Source organism: Mus caroli, unplaced genomic scaffold (assembly GCF_978045245.1).
Source record: "Mus caroli unplaced genomic scaffold, Mus_caroli_1 scaffold_17, whole genome shotgun sequence".
NCBI classification, from domain to species: Eukaryota; Metazoa; Chordata; class Mammalia; order Rodentia; family Muridae; genus Mus; species Mus caroli.
Genome location: NW_028227272.1, coordinates 7,432,197 through 7,454,981, shown reverse-complemented (window position 1 = coordinate 7,454,981; position 22,785 = coordinate 7,432,197). Strand labels below are relative to the sequence as shown.

The 22,785-nt window shown below is 49.5% G+C and overlaps 1 protein-coding gene across 4 annotated transcripts in view; it reads right to left on the bottom strand.

The window, feature by feature from the left end:
* The window catches only part of Clec16a (C-type lectin domain containing 16A), a 204,792-nt gene that overhangs the window by 8,362 nt on the left and 173,645 nt on the right, over window positions 1-22,785 (bottom strand). For all 4 annotated transcript variants that reach the window (XM_085832396.1, XM_029470211.1, XM_021184743.2 and 1 more), the window contains exon 22: window positions 4,327-4,485. In XM_085832396.1, the coding sequence (XP_085688522.1) occupies window positions 4,327-4,485 (159 nt within the window). The remainder of the gene's footprint in view (window positions 1-4,326; window positions 4,486-22,785) is intronic.

Genomic DNA, 22,785 nt, shown 5'->3' with positions numbered 1-22,785 from the left:
CTGCAAGACCCTTTAGTGTAGCTGTGATAAGCAAAGGCTGACCAGGAACACAAAACTCACTCGCTGTCTGACTGGTTCCCTCTTTATGGGAATTCTTTATGGGTTCTCTCTTAGTCTGGGGTGTCAGTGGGTTCCCAATTTGAGCCCTTGTTAAAAAGCCACTTGGAATATGCCTAGTTTTATATGGCAGAAAGGGGATACAGCAGGCACTGCTGGTATCGCACACTAGTTGACTGCTAAGGGCACCCTTCCTCTTGGCTGTGGTCCCAATCTGAGCCGGGCCTACAGGCTCTAAAACCACTTCTGGCCAGAGGTCTTGGCCATGAGGCACAGGAGCTGTTTCTCAAAGACAGTCTGCTTCCCTTCTATACTCAGAAGGGCAGGGTTTGCAGGAAAGCTTTTGGGAGGTGGGGAAAAGGAATCTATTTGCTTCCAACAAGATAAAGGTATGGATACAGGCCAACCTGTATGAGCCTCAGACGCCCGTTCCTTAGGGGCCCCTGGATTGCAGCATTTACTCCCTGGGTCTTGTCTCTAGGAATACAAGAACTTTCTATAGCTGGTCTGTGCCAGCTGGTAGAGCCCCTGCTTGGTCCCTCATTGTGGGTTTCAACTGCACACATGCCTCTGTGGTGATCTGATGGTCCTGGCCTGCCTCTGGTCATCTGTGAGAACATGCTTGGTCACTGGTGTCCCTAACGTATGTGCGCAGTAGGAACTCAGCACAAACCCATCTATCTAGAAAAAGACAGCACAGTGAGGAAGATCCAGGGAGAAGCCTGGAAACAGCCAGGGAAAGGGCCTGTCTAGCAGAGGTCTCAAGGCTCCCTAACCAAGATGGGCAACCTGCACCACTGGTGCCTGGGAGCACAGGCTGAAGCTCCCCACAAGAAACGGAGAATGCCCATCCTGGGGTACATGTGGGTCTCTTTCAGACCCAGACAGGAAGTATGGGATCAGTTAGCGGGACAAAGCAGATGCACATGTAATCCTCCCGGATTCATGCCTCAGCCAGATTCATGCTTAGTTTGGGGATAACCCTGAATCAGAAGAGAATGTGGCTGTCTGGGTTCTACTGTGCTTTCCTCAGACTGGGACCCATAAGGCCCAGCCATCTGCTACCTGGACTAAGTGAGTGGGATCATGGCTTTGGAGCTGGCTCCACAGGCAACTGTGTATGATGAAGGACGGCTGTTAGACAGTTGTTACAGTCAGGACTCAAACTATGACCTGGGACCATGGTATCCCCCTGGGATACCCAGGAAGACTCAGGGGCATGTCCTGTACTCTGCTGGGTTATTTTAGAAGGCAGAACATGGCTACGCTGTCACCAAGGATACGGTTCACATTTGGATTCTCCCACCTGTTAATGGCAGCATGGCAGATAAGTCACATGATCTGTCAGAACCGTTATGCTTTCCAATGGAGGAGAGTAGGGAAGGCATCAGGGAGGTGTGGATGTAATGCACCCAGGTAAGGCGCCCAGCCCTAGGACACCATGCAGGGTATACACACACAGGGTGACCATGTATGGGCCGGGGAGGAACCCACACTGACCATGAGTGTCCAGGCCACGTGAAATGCTAGAAAAGCATGAGTCTTCACTGGCTCTTGAACTGGTGCAAGGCAGGTCTGTTACCTGTGGGGTTTGGTAAGCTATTTGTATGGTCTTCACTTCAGACACACAGAGTTTCTTTGTTTTCAAGAACATTCCAATCTGTTCTTCTGGCTGTCTTGAAATCAACAGGAAGGTGTTGGGACCTAGAGCTGCCCTATCACACTACCCATCCCTAACCCTTACACCAGCTGTATTTTTGTGATGTGCCCCTTGTATAAATTTGAGTATGACTTGGAGCAGCCATGGGGAACTGGCCTTTTGCTGGCATCAATCAATACTTTCCTGAACAGACACTTGGCCTTGCAGTGGACACTGGTGTCTCTGAGTCTCTGGAGTTTGTTTTCCTTGCTTCTAGGAGGCTGGCCATTGCTCTCTATCCTAAGCAGCTCCCTAGCCTCTGGGAGGTTTAGTAAATAAAATGTCAGCAGTGCTCTGAGTTAGTACCATGCCCTCAAAACTACTCTGAGGACAAATGGACTCTTGGCAAAGCCGTGCTGTTTAGGCTGGGCAGCAGGCAGATACGGTGGATGATGCGGCACTGGCTCCTCAGGTTCATCTAACTACCAGCTGGCTAGCTGAGGGCGGCACCTCTAGTTGATGGTGGCAGCCCTTGTCAGGTACAAAAACTGGCCAGTAGGCTATTCTCTGCTTCCTAAATACTGCGCTACCACTTAGAGCTAGTGTCAAACTCTGACACGTGGTTTCTGGCAGTCCTTTAGCACAGCCTGATAGGGAATAGGTGTGGGAGGTACAGTCTGGCTAGGCTGGACCTTCAGGAACAAAGCACACACTTGGTTCTGGATCGAAGGCATAACCTACACTGGAACACTGAGGTGGAGATGCTCGTGGGCTCCAGGAGTCTCTTCTCAGGACCAACAGCTGTGTCTCAGAACATCTGATTCCCTCCCCAAGAATGAAGCAGAGCTCTTGGCCAGGTCAGCCTCTCTAAAAGAGGTGAGCTATTGTGGAGTGGACAGAGGTGGATGGGTAGCCAGGCTCAGGCTTTTACTGTCACGTCACATAAAAAATGGGGCTGGTGTGCCTGCCGGGACGCAAAGAGGGAGCAGACACCTTAGAGATCCTGACTATCACTTATTCACTAGAACTGCCTGGCCATGTGACAGCTAGGCTAATGGCCCCTGGATTTGTGAGATTCAAAGACATGTTGTTGGCACTGGGCAGGGAATAGTAGGGATGGGGGCTGAGGGAGGCCAAGGTAGAAATAATGAGCACTTGTCATAGGGTTGATTGGACAGTGTAAGGCTTCTCTTGGTTTTAGTTTTAGGCAGAGAAGTGTGTGGCTACCTGCTCACTTAGATGTTGGCTCTACCTCCTCAAAAATGGAAGAAAGGTGTCTATACTAAGTAAAAAAGATCTTCTGTCCTAGAAGTGCTGGCAAACAGGAGTGGGCTCATATGCAGATCCAGAAATGTGCATGTCAGCAAGTGCATGAACACAGCACATGGATATACAACCCTGCACTCCTGTCCCAGAGCAAGGTGAGACCAAAAATAGGATTCCAGAGGAGGCCTTGGCCTTGAAGCATGCTCCCTCTGCATTTCCTGGATGTTCTTCTGGGGGGTAGCTCAGCAACTGCTTCAATGGGTAGCTAACCCTCAACGGAGTCCAGATGTTACTCCTCACTAGCCTGGGGGCAAGGAGAGGATCTGACAGTACATTGGAAGAGGTTCCAGTGAGGTGGGCCTAAGGGTGACCATCTTGCCTGGGCCTTGAGACATCAACAGGGGATGGGAACAAGTACCTTGTGGGAGTAGGGTAGTACAGGTGGGCTAGGATCCCCTAAGTCACAGGCATGGGTACAAGGGTGACTTAATCAACTGTCAGGAAGATGAAACTGAAAGTGTCAGCGAGGGAAGTATAATATGCAGGAAGACACTGGGACCTGTGGTGGGTACAGTATTACGGCCTTTGGCAGGTGTGGCCTCTCCTCATGGTTCTTCACGGATAGGTGCCCTGGGAGTTAAACTGGGTGGGGCTCTAATCAGACCTTGGAGGCACAGATAAGGGCACTGAGAGGGTGCAGGCTGCTGGGTGTGTGAAGCCCTGTACTGCTGGGACACTGGGCTTACCCCTACTTTAGCTGCATTTAGGGCCATGCTAATCAGGAACCAAAGCTGATGTCTGTTCCTTGGGACTTGATGCAGAACAGACAGAAACCTGTGTGCAAGCTGCTCACAAGAGCCCATGACAAGGCAGGTGGAGGTGGCCTGAGGCATTACAGTCTAATCCCTCTTAATGGACTCTTTTTATGGCCTTCGAACTGGTGTATGTTAAAGGCCAGCAAGAGGTGACCTTGCTCTATCCTAATGAACTCCCTTAGAGAGAGGAAACCTGATGCTGGAGCCCAATTAGAAGGGATGCCTTTTCCTTCTCCCAGGCTTCACACAATTCTCTGTGAGAGACCCCTCCAGGTGACACTCACAGAAGTGATGCCACTTAGGCTGGGCCTAGCTGGTGCCATTCCCTATAGCTCTGTGGTCACAGCAGAGCAGAGCAGAGCATCCAAGATAAGTGTTAATGCAGCTGGTAGATAATGCCGTCTTGCCCAACCATAAAGAGCACCACTGAGTGGCAGTGTCTTCCCAACACCATCAAGAGGAGCTGTGGGTCAGAGGTCAGAGTCGAAACAAGGGGGCACAGGGTCCCAAAGGGCCTCCCAAAGTTCCCCCACGTCTCATGGCCAATACCTGCCGGGCTCTGGGTTGCTGAGGGTGCAGAGGAAGAGCCTCCTGAGTCACAGTGGCTGGTGCTTCCACTGCCACCAGGGCTCCCACTGGCAAACGGTGGCGACGGTGATGACAGGGATGGAGAGCTATGCTGGTTTATGCACTGGGCCACAGCAAAGCCTGCAAGACAACAGAGCAACATCATTAATTAGAAGAGTACTGGGAGGCTTTGGAGAAGGAGGGACATCTCCATACTGAGTTGGAGACACTGGGAGGCCAGTTTTTGCCTCAGAGGCAGCATGGGGGCTTTAATGTCAAGACAACTCGACTGGACTTTTCTCTGTGTGAGCCTTGGCATGTTTGCCAGAACGAGCCGATTTCTCTGGTCAGGGGCTAATCTGGGCATGTGTGAAGCTGTTTTCAGAAACAGCTGCCATTGACCAGGCCAGGGCAAGGCTGTGGTGCCTGTTGCGGTCATCACAGTGGCTGGATATGCTTTGAGGCAAAGGTATTACAGAGACCAGCAACTGAGAGCCTGGAGTCTCCCCTCCCAGAACCCATTCTGCCTTGGCAGTCCTGGCAGGGCAGGTTTAGGAGTAATGAGGGCTCTGCAGAAGAGCTCAGCGACAGTCACCAACAGCCCACCTCAGAGTCACTCACAGATGTGGAGGCTCTGTGGTTTGTGGCCACACAACACGGGAAGGGGCCTAGCTCCCAGGCTTATAGATACTTAGGTCTGCATGGTGAAACCCACTTCTCAACAGCAGGTGAGCGGCCCCCTCAGTCTGTTTCTGGTTGTTCACTTTCATGGCCTCAACCATGAGGAAGATGGGGAGACGCTTCCCAGCAGGCCCAGCACAGGAAGGGGACATAGCAATGTCTGTTAAAAGTGCTCTCTGCTGACTGGAGAGATGACTGAGCAGTTGGGAACACATGGCAGCTCAGAACCTCACCTGAGCTTCCAGTTCTAGAAGATCTCAGGTTCTCTTTGGCCTTTGCAGGTACCAGGCACACACATGGTACACAGTCACACAGGCAGAACAACTCATATAGTAAAAACAAATCTTAACTTAAAAAAGTGTTCTTTATGCCAAGTGTGCTGGGACACACTTTATCCCAGCACTCAACATTCACCAGGCAGTTAGATCTCTGAATTTGAGGCCGGTTCGATCTATATAGAGAGATTTTTGTCTTAAAAAAGAAACAAACAACAAAACAAATAACCAAACCCCAACAGTACCTCTTTATGACAAAGCCCAGTCTTGCTGATGGCCCAGGAGCTGCCCCCTGCCTCATGCTCTCCACAGTGGGGCTTCTGCACCCCCCAAAGGGCGGATGCATCTGATTTTATCCTCTACAAACATGAAAATTCCCAAGGAATACATACTTCAATAATCCTAACAGCCCATGCAGGCAGGCATATGGGCTCTGCTTCAGCCCCAGGAACTGGTGCTCTGCAGAACACATTGCCTCTGCCCCTTAATCCAGAAGCTGTTCTGAGGTGAGATGGGGTCAGGAACAAATCCTTTAGCAGAAGGGGTACCCTGACATTCATGGTTACTCTCAGTGAGTACAGCCAGCCTCATTCTGCCTCTCCTGCACTGCTGGAACCTCCTGGTCTAGCTCCTGCTAACACTTCCTCTAGAAGGCTCTCCAGGACTAGCCTTTCTTCCACAGAACACAGAAAGGTGGAAGATGCTGGCCACTGCCTGTTAGGTAAGTGTGATGGCAGATCTGACTAGATTTGGAATCACCATGGCAACAGCTCTGGGTCCGTCTGTGAGGGTGCTCTCAGAGAGGGAAGACCCACACTGAACATGGGTGCACCATTCCATGGGGAGGGGTCCAAGACTGAATGAAGAGGAGAAGTCAAGAGGAACCCCAGCAGCCGGGCGTGGTGGCTCACGCCTTTAATCCCAGCACTCGGGAGGCAGAGGCAGGCGGATTTCTGAGTTCGAGGCCAACCTGGTCTACAAAGTGAGTGCCAGGGCTACACAGAGAAACCCTGCCTCGGGGAAAAAAAAAAAAAAAAAAAAGAGGAACCCCAGCATTCCTCTCAGCTTCCTGCCCGTGGGCACAATGTGACAGGCCACCAGATCCTCTGGTCATCGGGCTTTCTCTACCATGATGGTCTAAATCTACCTTCCTTTAAGCTGCTTGTCACGGCAGCACAAGGAGTAACTAACTCATCAAGTAAGGTTTTAGGGGCTGGAGAGATGGCTCAGTAGTTAAGAGCACCGACTGCTCTTCTGAAGGTCCTGAGTTCAAATCCCAGCAACCACATGGTGGCTCACAACCATCCGTAATGAGATCTGATGCCTTCTTCTGGAGTGTCTGAAGACAGCTACAATGTACTTACATATAACAATAAATAAATCTTGTAAGAAACAAACAAACAGTAAAGTTTTAGGAGGACAAAGTTTGGAACTTGTTTTAAATCCAACTGGCTTACACAGAGTAGAGTCACTGCCATGGAGACCATGTTGTCTGAAAAGCATAAAATGCTGTGCTCTGGTTTTCTATAGGGGCAGTGTGTTTGGCTCCATGCAGTACAAAGTGTAGAGAAGGTTCTTGCCCCTGGGAAGTTTACTGGTCAGTGGAGGGTCCAGCAAAGTCCTATACCTCCTCACTTCCTTCTCTTCACTATAGACAGGACCTCTGCTCTACACACTCCTCCTCTGTAGACTCAGAAGTACCCCTGGCCAAGGAGGAGCGATTCATACACCAATGCTCATGAAGAACCACTGTGACCAAGCTCACTGAGGCCCTGGGCCAGGCTCTAGGGGCAGGTGACATGTGTCATGGCAACAGCAGGGGGCTGGGGGCTGGCGGTCAGTGCTTGCTGTCCTCTGTACCTCAGATGCCTGTTACAGAGGGATTGGCAGTACCACCAGGCTCCAGACCCCATGAGGCTACACTGAGAGATTGACTGACTGGCAGGAAAAGCCGGCAGAGGAAACATAGAGAATGTCTGACAGATTCCCAACACTGCTCAGGAGAATTCCACAGGGACAATCAGCCACAGCTTTGCAGTGAACTTTATTGCTGCTTACTTCTTAATCACGTACAGTGGTAAACCCCTGAGTTTACAAGCTGTTTACTTGCCTCAAAAATGAATTACGCTGTAACAAATCAAAATGTCAGGTGGCTTTTCCCAAGCCGCCAATTTATCACACATACAAACAAGCTGAGTGTTGGAGCAGTGTTGCGACTAGACTTCGTGTGCTCCTGAATGAACATGGTGAGTGAAAAGCTGGGACCCTGAGGGGGGTCTGTCTCTAAAGACACTGTCACATATTTAGAGTGCGGTTCATGAGGCATGAGCAAGGATACTAAAGTTCTTTGCTGGCTGGGTGGAGCTTAGTGGCACAGCCCTTGCCTAGCATATGTAGGTTGCCCTGGGTTCTGTACCCAGGATGCTCTTTTGAAAAGAAGACAAAAGGAAGTTCTTTAATTTGGGGGTCAGCATCAATAGACTAGTAATAAAATTTACATGTAATTAGAGCATGCCTACAAAGGTCAGATAACAACTTGCAGGAGGTGGCTCTTTCCTTCTATTGTGTTGGACCTGGGCACTGAAATGTCATTGGCTTGTTGGTTCCAACCCTGTCCTATTTTGCAGCATAAACTGAGTAGAGGCACTGAGAATGCATCCCCCCATGAACCTCCCTCCTTGTTCACGCTCACTGTTTGTTGCAATTTCAAGGGGGCTCTCTTCCACACTAACTTGCCAAACTGGGGGATTAGGTGGGTACTAGAGAGAAACGCAGGTGAATGGCATGGCTGAGCCCTGGACCTCAGAATTCTTGTTTCATCCCAGCAAGGCAGTTCTGGATGAGCTAACTACAGCAGGGATGCCAGAGGCCTTCTGGGTCTATGTCAACCCACAAGGACTGCCAAGTCCTTGCAAACACACACAGACAACCTAGAGATTATGGGATGGGTAACAGACACACAGGCTCCCCAGGGTCTTCTCTGCTGATGACAAGATTCCCCCCCCACCTCGTCTGTCTCAAGAACAGCTCTTAGATGTGTACCAAAGGCTGTGGGGATTTGCAAGCCTTTGGGCCTAGTCTGTGTGTAGGAACTAGAGTCACTGGGTGGGGTGGGGTGTGAATGCTGGTGAAAGGGTGTAGCATGGGGGATGTAAGATGTGAATATCTCCAGAACTGGAGGAAAGCCAGTGGATTCTGACAGGCCATTGATGAAAGCCTCCAGTTGACAATCATGCCAGCGGAAGGGAAGATTAAGTGCTTAGGAAGTGCTCAAGATGTGGCAAGTGAGGAAACATTAGCAAAAGTATGTCCCCATACTCCACTGAGAAGACTGCAGGCTCTCCCTCACCCCTGTCCAGAGCAGAGCGACCAGCTGCAGGGCTGAGCCTGAGAGGAATGGGTAAGTTTACAGTAGGCTTTTATTGTCTTTTAGAGGCTTGTCCGAATTTTCTAAGCTCCTTACCATGAATCATTATTATTTTGACATAGGGGTCCTGATGTATCTCAGACTGGCCTTGACATCACTGGAAACAGCTGGAAATACCTTGAACTCCTGATTCTCCTGCCTCTACTTTCCTGAGGACTGGATTATCGGCCTGTGGCACCACCACGCCCAGTTTATGTGGTGTTGAGATTAACTCCAGGGTTCTGAACACCCTAGACAAGCACTGTATCTCTCCAGCCCTAAGAACATTATTTCAAACCAGGAAAGAAGAAGGTAGAGGAGAAATAGGGTCCTTGGGAGCTGAGCACACTCAGGCCCAGCACCACCACCAACTATGAGCCACTCTGGTCTCCCAAGCTTTCTCCCTGTGAGTTCTTGAGACCTGGACAAAGTTTCCCAGAGCAGGGCTAGGCAGTAGGACCCATGTCAACAGCAAGACATCCCCTTGCTTTGCAGGATCTCTGAGCTGCATGGGCAGCCTGGAGCCTTCCTGTCTTCTTCTATTCCATTCTGCTATGATTTGGGGAATGTGAATGAATGGATAGCTCTATCGCATTTCTCAAGAACAAAATTACTACCAAAAGGTCAGCCTCCCATTTTTAAGCCCAGTGACAGGGAATACTGGGCATGGAGTCAGGATTCCAGGTTTAAGTCCAAGTTCTGTCCACTCTGGCTTTGAGACATGGGATGAGTCCATTCCTGTTTACCTCTGCTTCAGTGCTTCCTTCCAGCAGCCCAGGCTGGCCTTCAGTCCTTGGCTCTTGTTGGGCCATTCCTGCAGACTGCAGATCCCGTTTGCCCCCTTTTTTTCTGTACCAGTTCCTTCCTGCCCCTTCAGGGCCTGAGTGCTAGCTGCCAGCTTGGGCAAAGGTTTCCCCACCAAGTCTGTCCTGCTTAGGCACTGTATGAGAAACCCAACTGCAAAGATGCCTAGTGTTCTGGGTAACAGCTTCCACTACTTAAGCAGCTAGCACCCTGTGGACGGGTTTCTGAGATAGCTAGCTTATTTCTATTATTCATTTCTCCCTTCACTTGCAGGTACAGAACCTGGCCACTAGGCATGGCCTTGTAACTGAGTTGTGGCCATGAGACAGACATCAAAGTGGCATGTGGGATTTCCAAGAAGCCTCTTCAACAGGAAAGAGGGGAGGTACATCCTCTATTCTGCTTCCTGGAACACGGATGACAGAAGTCCAGCAGTCATCCTGGACTAAGAGGGGGAACTCTTTATGAGGGAAGGAAGAACACTGAGTGGAGAGGAGCAGGGTCCCTGATGCCTCATGGAGCCCCTGTTTACCCACATTCATGAAGCTTTCACTGGAGAGCAACATAAACCTCCCTTCTAGCATTTTCTATGTAGTTGAAACTAATCTTATCTGATATTGTGAGGAATGCCTTGTTAATGCAGGATATAGGCTACGACCCCTGGTCACATTGGTATACTGGCTCTGACCTTCTTCTGGTAAGGAGAAAATTGCCCTGAGCCTATGGGGCTGGTAGTTCTGGTGGAGTACAGGGATCTGGACATGGTAGGATGAAGAAAAGGAGGAGGGGCAAGTGATCCTGATTATGAATTCAACTTCCTTCCATGATGTAAGTGGAAGTTTTGGTAGAACCCAGTGGATGGACTGAGTTTCTTTCTGAGTTCAAACCAGAACTCAAAGATTCTAAAAGAGGACTAAGACCTTGAACCTGAGGGCGGTGAGAGACTGCACAGTGTGCAGACAGGGATACTGGGGCCTGGGTAATCTTCCAAGAAAGCAGGGGCCGGTGGTGCCTTCTGGGTATTTGACTAAAATATAAGTGTTCCAGGTTAAAAAGCATTTGCCTTTCTGGAATTATGGAACTGGCTTGAATTTATGTAGGGGATTCCACAGGGGCCTCTCAGAAGGTCAAGTGCAGAAGCCTGCTCAACTCAGGTGTCATTCTAAGGAGCTCCTACTCTGTGTAATGTAGGGCTACACCTGGCAGACCACCAGGGGCTCACTGCTTTCAGGATTAACTCTATCCTCACGCACAGACTTGCAGGGCTTGCTGCTCCCAGCATACATCTGTATCCCTCTGAGAACTGAAGCCCACCACCAGAGAGACAAGCCCTGAAGCCCTACAACAGAAGCAGCTAGTACTAGACCAACATCGGGCTGCATGCCAAATCAAAGTGACAGCAGGAAGACTTCTGTCACAGGACAGCACATTTAGCTTGAGCCTCTCAGGAGTTCCAGCTTAGGGGAAAGCAGAGCAGAGTGGAAGTCTTGGGACCCACTGGTCACTGAGAGACCCTCTCCCGGCACGTCCCAGAGCATCAGAGGAGACAGACTCAGCTGCTTGCCTTTAGAAAGTGTCTCACCGCATGGTGGCCTTCATCAAGCTTACTTCTCTAAGCAGTGACACTGTGATTTCTACAAGGGTGAAAAAGGAAGTGCTCTGGTTGGTGCACTGCAGTGCTAGAGTGGCTTCCCTGCTTTTTTCCAGATTTTTCTGTGGATCCCACTGGTAGAGATCACACACCCTACAAGTTTGGCTGTGAAAGTGAGAGGGTGGGAAGAACTAAGAGGCTCCCCTGACCCCACAGAGACCTGGAGGCTTCTGTTCTATCAGGAAAACACAGTGTTAACACCCTGGGTCCTGAAAGATATCAGGGGCTGGGACCATCAGTGTAAGACCCCCCACTCTGTGTACATTTCCAATTCTTCCAAAGAAGGTGGCTATCTGGACTTTTATGTAAACTACACACTGCCTGAACTTTTAAAATGTGGAAATAACATTTCCAAAATTGCCCCCACCCCTTTCGGAACAGGATTTCTCCCAGGGTGGCCTTTAACTTGCTATGTAGCCCAGGATGACCTTGAACCTGACTTTTCAGCCTTTACCTCTTGAGTGAGGTGATTACAGGCAGGACAGAAGGCAGGGTTTTGTGAAGACCAGGCTGGTGCATCCCACTGAACAGCAGCTCCAGCCTTCCTGCTCTTTTTGAAAAACAAGGTGTGGCCTACCTAAGGGGGTGGGGCAAAGCTAGCTTGTCTCTTGTCTGTTCATAAATCCTGTACTGTGCTGGGCTGTCATTGGCTCCATCCTGAGCCTGAAATGTCTGCTCCTGTGATGGGTGGTGTGAGCTTGGAACACAGGTAAGAGCTCCGCCTGGGCTAGCTCCGCCTGGGCCAGAGGTCCCCTGAGTCCCCTGGGAGGGAGAGGCTCCGGGGAAGGAGGCACAGAGCTGCCAGGACTGCCACTGTGAATGGGGAACTAAGTGCCACAGGCTCCCAAGATTGCCTTTCATTGGCAGATTCACTCCGAGGCCAGGGCTCAGGCTCCTAGCCAGACAGTGTTCATATTTTTCTCACCACACACTGAGATGCTGGGAAACAGTAAAAAAAAAAAAAAAAAATCAATCAGCCCTGTGACCTCCTGCACAAACCCAAGACAACCATCCTGCACCGCCCTGCTTCTCCCTCGCTGGCTCTTGCCTTGACTGTGCCCTTTCACCTCTGGTGCAGTCTGCCAGGTCCCTTGGGTGAACTGGGTAGAGATATGACAGAGCCTAATACTTCAGTCAGCTACAGCGCTGTACTGATGCTGACAAGGTCTGGAGTGACATGGACCTTTCTGACGCATGCGTCGGACCCAGTATGTCTCTGGAGCTTATCCTTTGATAAGATGAGGCTGGATGTGGGGAGCCAAGCAGGGAGAAGGTGAGGAAAGCCGCCTTGGGCAGAGGTGATGCCACCTGGAGAGATGGCAGAAGAGTTACAGACTGCTCTCACCACACAGTGAGATGCTGGCTACTCTTCCAGAGGACACAGGTTTGCTTTTCAGCACTCACAGGGTGGCTCCCAAATATGTGGAACTCAAGTTCTAGAGAATTTGACACCTTTTGGCCTTCTTAGGCACCAGGCATGCACATAGACATTCAGGAAAACACCAGAATACATTAATTGAATGAATGAATGAATGAATGAATGAATGAATGAATGAGGGAGAGAGCTCACCTGTAAAGATGATTGCTGCCTATTGATATAGCATGAGGATCTGAGTTAAAGTCCCCAGCACCTACATAAAAAAGCTGCATGTGGCTGCATGTGTCCCTGTGCCCTACTGCTGTGGTGTCAGAGACAGGAGGATCCCTTGCTGGGGACAGCCTAGCTCCAGCCTCAGAGATAAAGCCTGTTTCAAGGAAATACAGTGGTGAGTGATACAGCGGGACACCCAATGGCCTCTCCTCTGGCTTCTGAGCATGTGTTCTCATACACACACACAGTCATCTACTGCCAAACAAGTAAAATGCTAAAATAAATAAACAAACAAGGGGTTAGACAGACAAAAGCTCAGGGAGTTAAGGGTGAGTAATGTTCTTCCAGAGGCCTGAGTCTGGTTGCCAGCACCTAGGTTGAGAGGCCCACAATCACCTGTATTTCCACTTCTAGATGGTCTAACATTTTGGCTTCTGTGGGCACACACACATGTGGCAAACACTCCTCCTTCCACAACATAAATAATAATAAATAAACATGGAGCAAACTTGGACCTGGGTGCTTAGTGAGAGAACCTCAGCGACACACACAGCACTGAGGGTCTCCTGGCATGTGGGTACCCTGGGCACAGCACTGAGGGTCTCCTGGCATGTGGGTACCCTGGGCACAGCATTGAGGGTCTCCTGGCATGTGGGTATCCTGGACACAGACCCTCACCCCTGCTCCCTCATTTTCTGGCTCTTGCCAGTGGGTCTAAAGATGCAGAATTTCAGAGCTATGAACTCTGGGGTCACCCGAAGGGTTTCACACTCGAGTATCACTTTTTGATTTTCTTCCTGTGTTCCATTAGTGGAAAAGCCACTTTCTGTCCTGTATCAGGGATGGTGGTGGTAGCAGATATGTAAACGAGGGGAAGGGAACACTACAGCAGTCACCATTTTCTGCTTTCTGACTTTTGCCATAGGCGACTCGATGACTGGCTTTGCCTCCAAACACTTAAAGGCTTTTATTTCTGGTTGGTTTTAAAGGGATAACATACAAAAATATCTGAGAACTTGCAGAATCTGATAGCCTATAGCTCTTTATCCATGGACAAATCCTCTTGGTTATTAAGGGCTATACGTGAAAACCTGCAGAAAAGAGAAAATGTTTTTTTCAGTATTCTGCTTTCTTCCCTGTGCCATTTTAATATGATTTAGCTCTTTGGTTCAGGTGAGGGCCTGGCTGTGTGGACCACCACCCATGGGAGACACCTCAGGGCCAAGTGTCCATTTTGCAGCTGGGGGACCCCTGAGCTGTGTGGATGTCAGGAATGTAGATGCTCCCCCCTGCTTTGGAGGAGCACCTGCTATGGAGGCCTGGCTGGCATGAGGACCTGGGAACTGGTTCTGCAGAGGTGCTCTGTGAACTATTCAAACTGTAGGGCACTGGGGCTTGGGCTTTCTCCCCAGGATGCCTGGGCTTTTGCCTCTCCCAGTCCCTGCCCACTTTAAATGGCATTACCATGTATGCATGAGGGAGCACAGAGCTCCACAACGGCCTCTCAGCCAAGGCAATAGAAAGTTCACCACCAGCGGCCATCTTGGCTGCCTGTGTTCTGAGGCAGTGAACAAGGCTGAAAGAGCAGGGAGAAGGAGGCCGTTAGATAGCTGTATGGGGATTTGTAGGCATGTGGGTGGGGTAGGGTGGGGTGGAGGAGGTAGGAGGGGAGATTCCCAACCTGGAGACAGAGCAGGTGGGCCAGCTGAAGGCCCTGGACAAGGATGTCCCCAGAGCTGTGGTAGGCCAGGAGTACCTGGTTTGCTGAGAAGACTCTAATCAGCCCTGCTCTATCCTCTCAAGCCAGAAGCAAGGCAGCACTGTAGGGTAGGTCTCATAATGTGGATGCCTAGCCCCGAGGATTACACAAGGTGGAAGTATACAGAGGCCAGAGAACTCACTGTTAATTTCTGCCAAAGATGTACGATAATACCCCCAGGGCAGACAGCCCTAGGCTGGGGTTCCTTTCCATTTACTTGTTTGCTAGGACTTGGGCTTACAGAGCAGGGTGGTTTGCTCCTGCAGTAGCTTTACCACTGAAGCTCTCCTGTGTGTGTTAACTGATTGGGGTCAGGCCAGACTGACAGATGGCAATGTTGCCTTACACATGAATACAGAAAGAACCAAAGATGCTATCAGCACGGTGGGCGTTAGATGGGATCAGGGGACGTGCTGAGTCATACAAAGGCCAAGATGGCCACCAGCCCAGAGCATGCTTCCGAGGCTTACAGCTGCTGCTCAGTGGGCAGGACTCTGCTGGCTTCTGCTCCTGGAGTCCCACGACACTTGGCCAGCCAGATGGTCAGTATCTGTCATGTGCAAAGGAGAAGTCCTGGGAGAAGCAGAAGCTCAGGTAAAGGACACAGGGGGAGGGGAGTGTTCCCAGGCCTTGAGCTGCTCCGAGGTAATGTGATGTAGAAGCCCCACTTGCCTTGAGAGCACATGTACTGGAGACTGTATGTCCAGGCACTTGCATTTTGACTGCTGAACTGGAAGCTGGCCTTAGCAAGGCAGAACTTAGTCAGTCTTGGAGGTGGGGTGTGTGGTAGGAGAAGTGATCTGGGTCTTTTGAGAATGCAACACCACACACGACCGAGACTGACCGTCCTTTTGTCACCCATGTGACTGGAGGCTTCAGTCACTAAAGTGAGACCTGGAAGTTCTCCTAAAGTGGCTTTAACTGTCTAAGCTAAAGGCTTTGCTTTAAGACAGGATCTCAGTGATCCTGCCTCGCTTCCCAGGTGCTCCCAGGAAGCTCCTCCATGCCTAGTTTGTCATAAGGATTTACAGCAGAGCTACCAGTGAGAAGATGGAGTTCTTGCTCTCAGCCTCATGTGTCCACGCCAGCTCCGTTGCTTTCAGCACACCAGGGCTGTCTTGTGTGTCTGACAGCTGTATGCATGTAAAACTCAAAATCCAACCAGTCTGACCTGCCTCCAAACAGTTACACATGCTTCAGTACCTCCTACAAGGATGCTATGGGGGCATTACTGTTGGTTCAAAGGAGGACTGCACACAGGTCTGGTTCTCTTTGGTTCTTTGCAGGCTCTCCTTGCCCTGCTCACAGCACATGCGTGTGTGCACACTTCTGCAGGCTCCTCTTCTCCTCACTTCTCATTTCCCCAAATCAGCAGTTTGGAAATGCTTGGAAGTAACTTTGGCATGTCATGGAGAGATACGGGTGCTCTGAACGAAAATCCACAAGTGGCTCATGAGGCTGGGGAGGGGCTTGTGCTCTGTGCTTCCTTGCAAATGCCAAGCTAATGCCTGAGGCATTAAAATCACTCTGGCTCTTGTGCATCTCTAGTTTTGACTTATTTTTTTAAGGATGATTAATATTTCATCATAAAAGTATTGATTTCCTTTAACTAAGAGACTTCAAGTTTGTTGCATCCTTAAGCATGATTTTATTATGTCTCGGGCCAAATGTTTTCTTTTCTCCTCCCCCCAGAAGGATGCTTTTGCTTTTGATATAACGTGTGTCAAGAAGAAAAGAGGAATTGATTCACAGAATTCTGCATTACATGCAACTTTGAAGGCAGATATCCAGTTCATGGACTTGAAGAGATGGTTAAGGCAAGTCTACCTTTTCCCTGTAAAACCTTCCTCACTAGTCAGGCCACTGAAGTCTAACACAGATGAGACATAGGCAGCCCCACGAGGAGGATGTGAGGGGCTCAAGACAGCCTGGACATGAACCCTGAACACACAGGCTGTACACCACAGACCCCAACCCCATGCCATCATCTCCTCCTCTCATGAAAAGCAACAGAACTCTTTCTGGCTGGAGTGCCTCAGAGCTACTGTTCCCTATTCACATAAGCAGGTGGTAGAGGCCAGCAGTGGAACTGGGTAGCACTCAGTTTTACAGAAGCCATCCAGGAAACAGGCGGAGGGCAGTAACTGGCAAAACAGCTAGCGCTCTGCACTGTTTAAATATTGAACATCCTCTCTCCTTCCTCCACATTCATTATTAACCGGGACCCGCATAGCTGGGTGCACTGACTTCATTTCTTCCCAGGAATCCAAGATGCAGTGGCCAATGCCCAGGGGCTGGGAGGGGGGTGGTGGAGATTTGGGGTTCTTTCTTTCATTCCTTTCACTAGAAATCCTTTCCAGTCATTCCCATATTTTTAGAGGTTTAGATTCTTGGAATTGTCTCCTGACCTCAGTACCTGAACACAGGTGATCAGTGGTTCAAATATTGACAGGCTGGACATTCACCCCTTCCCCACAAGGAGCAATGACAGAGGGAGGCCATGGGGAAGATGCTGCCATCACCAGACCAGCATGGCCTCAGAAGTGTTATGGTGACAGTATAGATCACCAGCCCTGTCCAAGTGAAAGCCATGTCAGGATGTCACATGAAAACAAGTGTTTTGATTGAAAGAAAGGAGCTTGGAGACACTAGTTATTTGCCTTTGGCTAGACAACTGAGAAGGAGATGACAGATGTCAGGGACCCAGGCCAGCCATCAGGGACATCCAGGAATCATTTGGACCACTCTTCTTGAAGATGCAACTGTGAGAACAGAAACTTAACATCTATCTATAGAAAAAGGAAGCACCTTTCCTTTGCAGGGGACCAAGGCCCTTCGGGACCTGGCTTGGCAGGGTGGGCTAGTGAGCAGTATTCCTTGGTTCTTGGGCTTTTTATCTATTCAAGAGTTTGACCCAGCTATTACTGCAGCGCTGCATTTGAAGTTAGTGTTTGCACTGCCTAGGGGCTCAATTTGTCCATCCCTGAATCCTGTCCTAGTCTTTTCTGTGAACTTCCCTGTGCCAATCTGTAGGCCAACTCTGATTTCTAGGCTGAGGACTCAAGCACCTCACAAGGGTCTGTGTTTTCAGTTATACGAAGCCCCTGGTTCTCTGACAGGCTTCTTTAAGGCCACATTTCTGAAGTCCCCCTTGATTAAGCTTCCCAGGTTCCTTTCCAATTCCAGCTCCTAGAATATAGCCTAAAAGCTCCTATTCTAGAAAGCCCTTCAGAACCGGCAGGCTCTGGAGAGTCCCTGCCTGCCTCAGAGTGCCTTGGAAGCTTCATCTCTAGCTGCTTTTCTCTGACATGGGCTGCGTCAGCCTCAACTCAACCAGAAAATGCTTTCTCCTGGTCCTGGCACACTGCCCTGTGAGTGAGACTGCATGGATGGATTTAATGTCTGGTGTCCAAAGGCCCCCTGTATTTCTGAGATTTCTATTTGTCTCTATGTCTTCAAGAGAACATACCCTGCACAGACACTCTGATCTATGGCTTCTATTTTGCTATTAACCTGTGGACTCTCTTTCTTGGCAGGGAGGACAAGGAAAATAAAAATGTGACAGAAAGAAGGATCTCCAGGGCCCAGGCTGGCAAATGTGCACAAGCTTGTGAAGGGCCTTGTCTTGGTGGCACCTCTGAAGAGCTGGCACGAGAACCAAGGCCCAGGTTAGGCACACCCACTTAACCCTAAGGAATGGCTTCAAATGGGGTATCTAGAAGCATGAATCATTGTGATGTGATCTGTTGAGAAGCAGAAATCAAACTGGTACTAGTGAGGAGACTTGGTGCACTTTGGCTGACCCAGACAAGCCTCGGAGGCCTCAGAGTGGGATCTGGTTAAGATGAAGTCATTAGGATGGGTCTGGATCCAGGATAATTGTCTTATAAAAAGTAGAGACCTGGCAGGGCAGTGGTGGCACACACTTTTAATCCTAGCACTCAGGAGGCAGGATCTCCGAGTTCGAGGCCAGCCTGGTCTACAGACCAAGTTCCAGGACAGATAGGGTTACACAGAGAAACCCTGTCTCAATCTGCTCCCCATACCTGCCCTCCAAAAAAAGAAAAGAAAAGAAAAGAAAAGAAAAACAGAGATTTGGATAATGATATTCACTATTACGGCTTTAACCTGAAATGTCTCCAATGAACTGTATAGCCGGAATAGTCCCAAAAACATTGTACAGATGTGGGCTTTGGAAGTGACTAGACTGTGAGAACTTTGATCTTTCAAAGGATGAGACCAATGATGAATTCATGATGGATAGCTTTAGCAGGGACTGGATAGAAACTAACAGCGGAAGACTAGCTTAAGGAAGGAGGTCATTGTGGGTGTGGCCTAGCAGCACTTTGTTCTTGGTCTCTGCCTTGCTCTCTCTGCTTTGCAGCTGCCATGCCCTTCTGCCATGATGCTCTTGCCTTACCAGAGGCCTGCAAGTAATGGAGCAAGGTGCCTATGGAATGAGACCCCTATCTGGAGTCATGACAGAGCATTCCTTCTTAATGTGACTCTGTCTAACCTTCTGTCACAGCGGTGAAAAGCTGTGTCACTAGCAGACAGGGAGAGAATGTCATTTGCTGCATAAGATGCCAAATGACACCAAAGACATCAGCAATCTTCAGAAGCCAAAGAGAAGCCTGGAGCACGTTTCTCTTCCAACCCTCATAAGGAGCCAATCCTACCTACCTTCCGATCTCATGCTTCTGGCTTTAGAACTGTGAGACAACAAACATCTGTTGTTGAAGCCACCCAGTTCATAACATCTTGTTACAGATGTTTCAGGAAACACAGACAACAGGCTGTGCATCTGTGAGAGGTGAAGAAGAAGAGGGCTTTATAATGAGAGCCACAGCACTTTAAAGCAAGGGCTTCTGCAGGGGTGGTGACACATGCCTCTGTGAGTTCAAGGCTAGCCTGGTCTAATCTACATAGAGAGTTCCAGGCTACATGGTAAGAATCTGGAGAGTACACATACACAGCAGTGTGCTCAGTGGTACTCACTGCGGCCTGGGCAGTGAAAGTCAGGGGCACTGGACACTTGGATAAAAGAGTCAAGTATCCACTGTGGCATGCTATGCAGCCACAGAAAGGAATGTAAATAACATGTAAATAACAACCCAGATTTCTAATTCATGGCAGGGTCTGAGAAAAGCAAGCTTAGAAAGTGCTGCAGAAGTGTGCGTGCATAAGCTCACAGGGCAGATCGGGAACACCAGAGAGATATGGCCCACAGCACCATAAGCTCACAAGGCAGACCAGGAGCACCGCAGAGATGCCCACAGCACCTTATCCTGCGTCTCTGTGGCCAGATGAGTCTGGAAATCATCATCCTTAGGTATTAGAAGCCAAGCAGTACACACACACAAATTATGTCTTGCCCACAGCTGGGCTTTGGTCAGCTGAAACCAAACATTACATTTCCATAGGAAACAAGCATTAACTCTCATTAACTCTACCACAGCTCAGAAACAGTTCAGGGCTGGTTTCACCACCAAATGAGTTAGAAAAAATATTTTGGTTTTCAGAGCTATTTAGATTTCAGAACTGTGGAGAAAGGCTTATGGCCCTGTGTTGTGGGTGCTCATATGCAATGCAGCTGCATAGGGAAGTGTCTGGAAAGGGGTAGGTGAAACCAGGAAAGAGGGGTGTTAGGGTAGAGTAGCTGGGGAGAACAGTCAGAGAAGCCTGCAGTGTATTCTGTAATGTAGTAACCTGGGTATGTGTGAGTGTTTGTGTATAGAATGGAGTATATGTATATTTGTGTGTTGTTTGTATGTATGTATGTATGTATGTATGTATGTAGGGCAGAGGTTGATTTTCATTCTTTGTCTTATTTTTTGTTGTTATTTGGTTTGTCTGTTTTTCTCATTTGTTTGTCTGGCTTTTTAAGATGGGGTTTCTCTGTGCAGCCCTGGTTGTCCTAGAATTTGTTCTGTAGACCAGGCTGGCCTTGAACTCAGAGATCCACATGCTTCTGCCTCCTGAGGGCTGGGACTAAGGCCTGCACCACCACTGCCTGGTTCTTGCCTTAATTTTTTGAGACAAGATTTCTGACTGAACCCGACAGTCATGGACTGGCTAGATGGCTGGCCGGTGAACTCTAGTGAGCCTCTTGTTCACATGCACTTCCTGCTGTCTCCAACGCTAAGGTTTATGTGCAAAGATCTGTGTGAAACTAGGCCAGCTTTTCACACAGGTGCTGGGGATCTGAACTCAGGTCCTCGTGGTTGCACAGCAAGCTTTTTACCCACCAGGCCATTGTGCCAGACTGTTTGAATATTTTTAAGAGCCTCTTGGGCAACCTACACACAGAGACACAGATACACTCAGACACAGACAGACAGACAGACAGACAGACAGACAGACAGACAGACACAGAGAGAGAGAGAGAGAGAGAGAGAGAGAGAGAGAGAGAGAGAGAGAGAGAGAGAGAGAGAGAGAGAAAAGGCAGGGGCAGGCAGTGACCTGCAGTGTTTGCAACTCTCTTGTAATGAGTGCTGGGTGCTTGGGAGTGAGCTGCCTGTAGCTGCAGTTTCATAGGTAATTTTCTGTGTTTACTCACTAAAGCACAAAAATTAAGGCAATGCTGCCTGTAGTCACATGAAAGAGCTGACTGGTCCATCTGTTCCCTTCATGCCAGCAGGGCTTGGTGACCTCTGTGGGATAAGCTGCCTCCCTGCCCTGCAGCCCTGGCAGTCTCTCACTGGCAGTTCAGTAGTGCTGCCCCGCCCCCATGGCTATGAAATACAGCCCCTTCCCTGACAGCTAACGTGCCCCACTCTGATTCATCATCTCTCCAACTCTCTCTGTCCTTTATTTTCCTGCCCTCTCTGGCCTTTGATTGCTTTTCGGGAGTTTATCATATTGAACTTTTATCCCTTTCCAGGAAACCCTATTATTTTTTCTTCCCTTTCTCAATTAATAAATAATCGCCAAAGCACTTCTTTGGATAGAAGCACATCCTGCCTTCTGCAAGCAGCAGAGGCTCCTTCTGGAGCTCCTGGGGGCCTGTGTGCAGGGCACATCACCTGTCAGACATGCAAAGTACAGAGAGGCCCATTGCTAGTTACATTGGGGTGGCTGCCAGCTCTTCGCTCATCATCCAAATTGCTCAGTATCCTGGGAAGCAAATGTGTTCTCATGGCCACCCTCAGGGAGGGGTCAGCACTGCAGGGGAGTCCAAGTGGTGATTTTAAGGCATGGATATCAAGTAACTCCCACAGACTTGTATATGGACGGCTTGGACTGCAATGCAGAAATGGTCAGAGGCAGGCCTCCATAGGGGACAAGACAATGGGGTTCTCACTCCATACTGGATTAATCCATTAGTGATCTGACAACTGACTAGGCTACAGTGGGTAAGAAGGGGACGGAGGAAGTGAGATGTACTTTTGATAGGTAGAGCTCATCTCCGTTCCTCTTCTCCAACTTTCATGACCAGTATCCTGTGACCTCAAGGTGAACAGCTATGCTGTCTGTCTCAGGAACACTGTGCTACAACAAGGACAAACAGACATGGGGTCATGTCTGACACTGGATAGGGACTAGGTCCTTGAGACTTAAGTGTTTATGTGACGGTTCATCTTGATTGGGATGAAAATTCCTTAGAGATTAGTAAGATATACTCTGGGTGTGTCTGTGATGACATTTATTAGACAATTAGGTAATGTGGCATTCACTATCCCATAGGCTGGGGGGACAGATGGAAAAGGCAGGGGAAACCAACAGAACAGGTCTCTCATTGTCAATCTATATTTGTGTATTTGTGTGTGCACATGTGTATGTATGCACACGTGCCACAGCAGGAGGGAAGGGTCAGTATTCTCCTATCTCCACTCGGATCGTCAGACTTGGTGGCAGGCGCTTTTACTCACTAAGTGATCTTGCTGGTCCATACGTGGTCCTATTTCCTGGATGCAGTGTGGTGAGCTGCCCTTCTCTCACGATGGACTAAGTGAAGCCTACCCCTGTGAAGTTATTCATGTCACATGTCACTGAGCAGATGAGCATGGCAGCTGGACACAGGAACCTCTCAGAAAACAGTCACTGGAGCATGGTACAGTGCCCTGCAGGCTCTGAGTCTTGGCCTCTAGCACACACCCAGCCCTAACTGCCCCCATGGCATCAGGACCATCTTTTAAAAGCCACTGGTATGAACTGGACAGAGCTGCTGGCACTCTGCCTCTCAGGACCTGAAGTTGCTTCCAGAGCCGTGAGCAGGTACCACAGCTGCCGTCTTCTGTCCCATGCCCACAGCGTGAGCTTTGGACAAGCTTC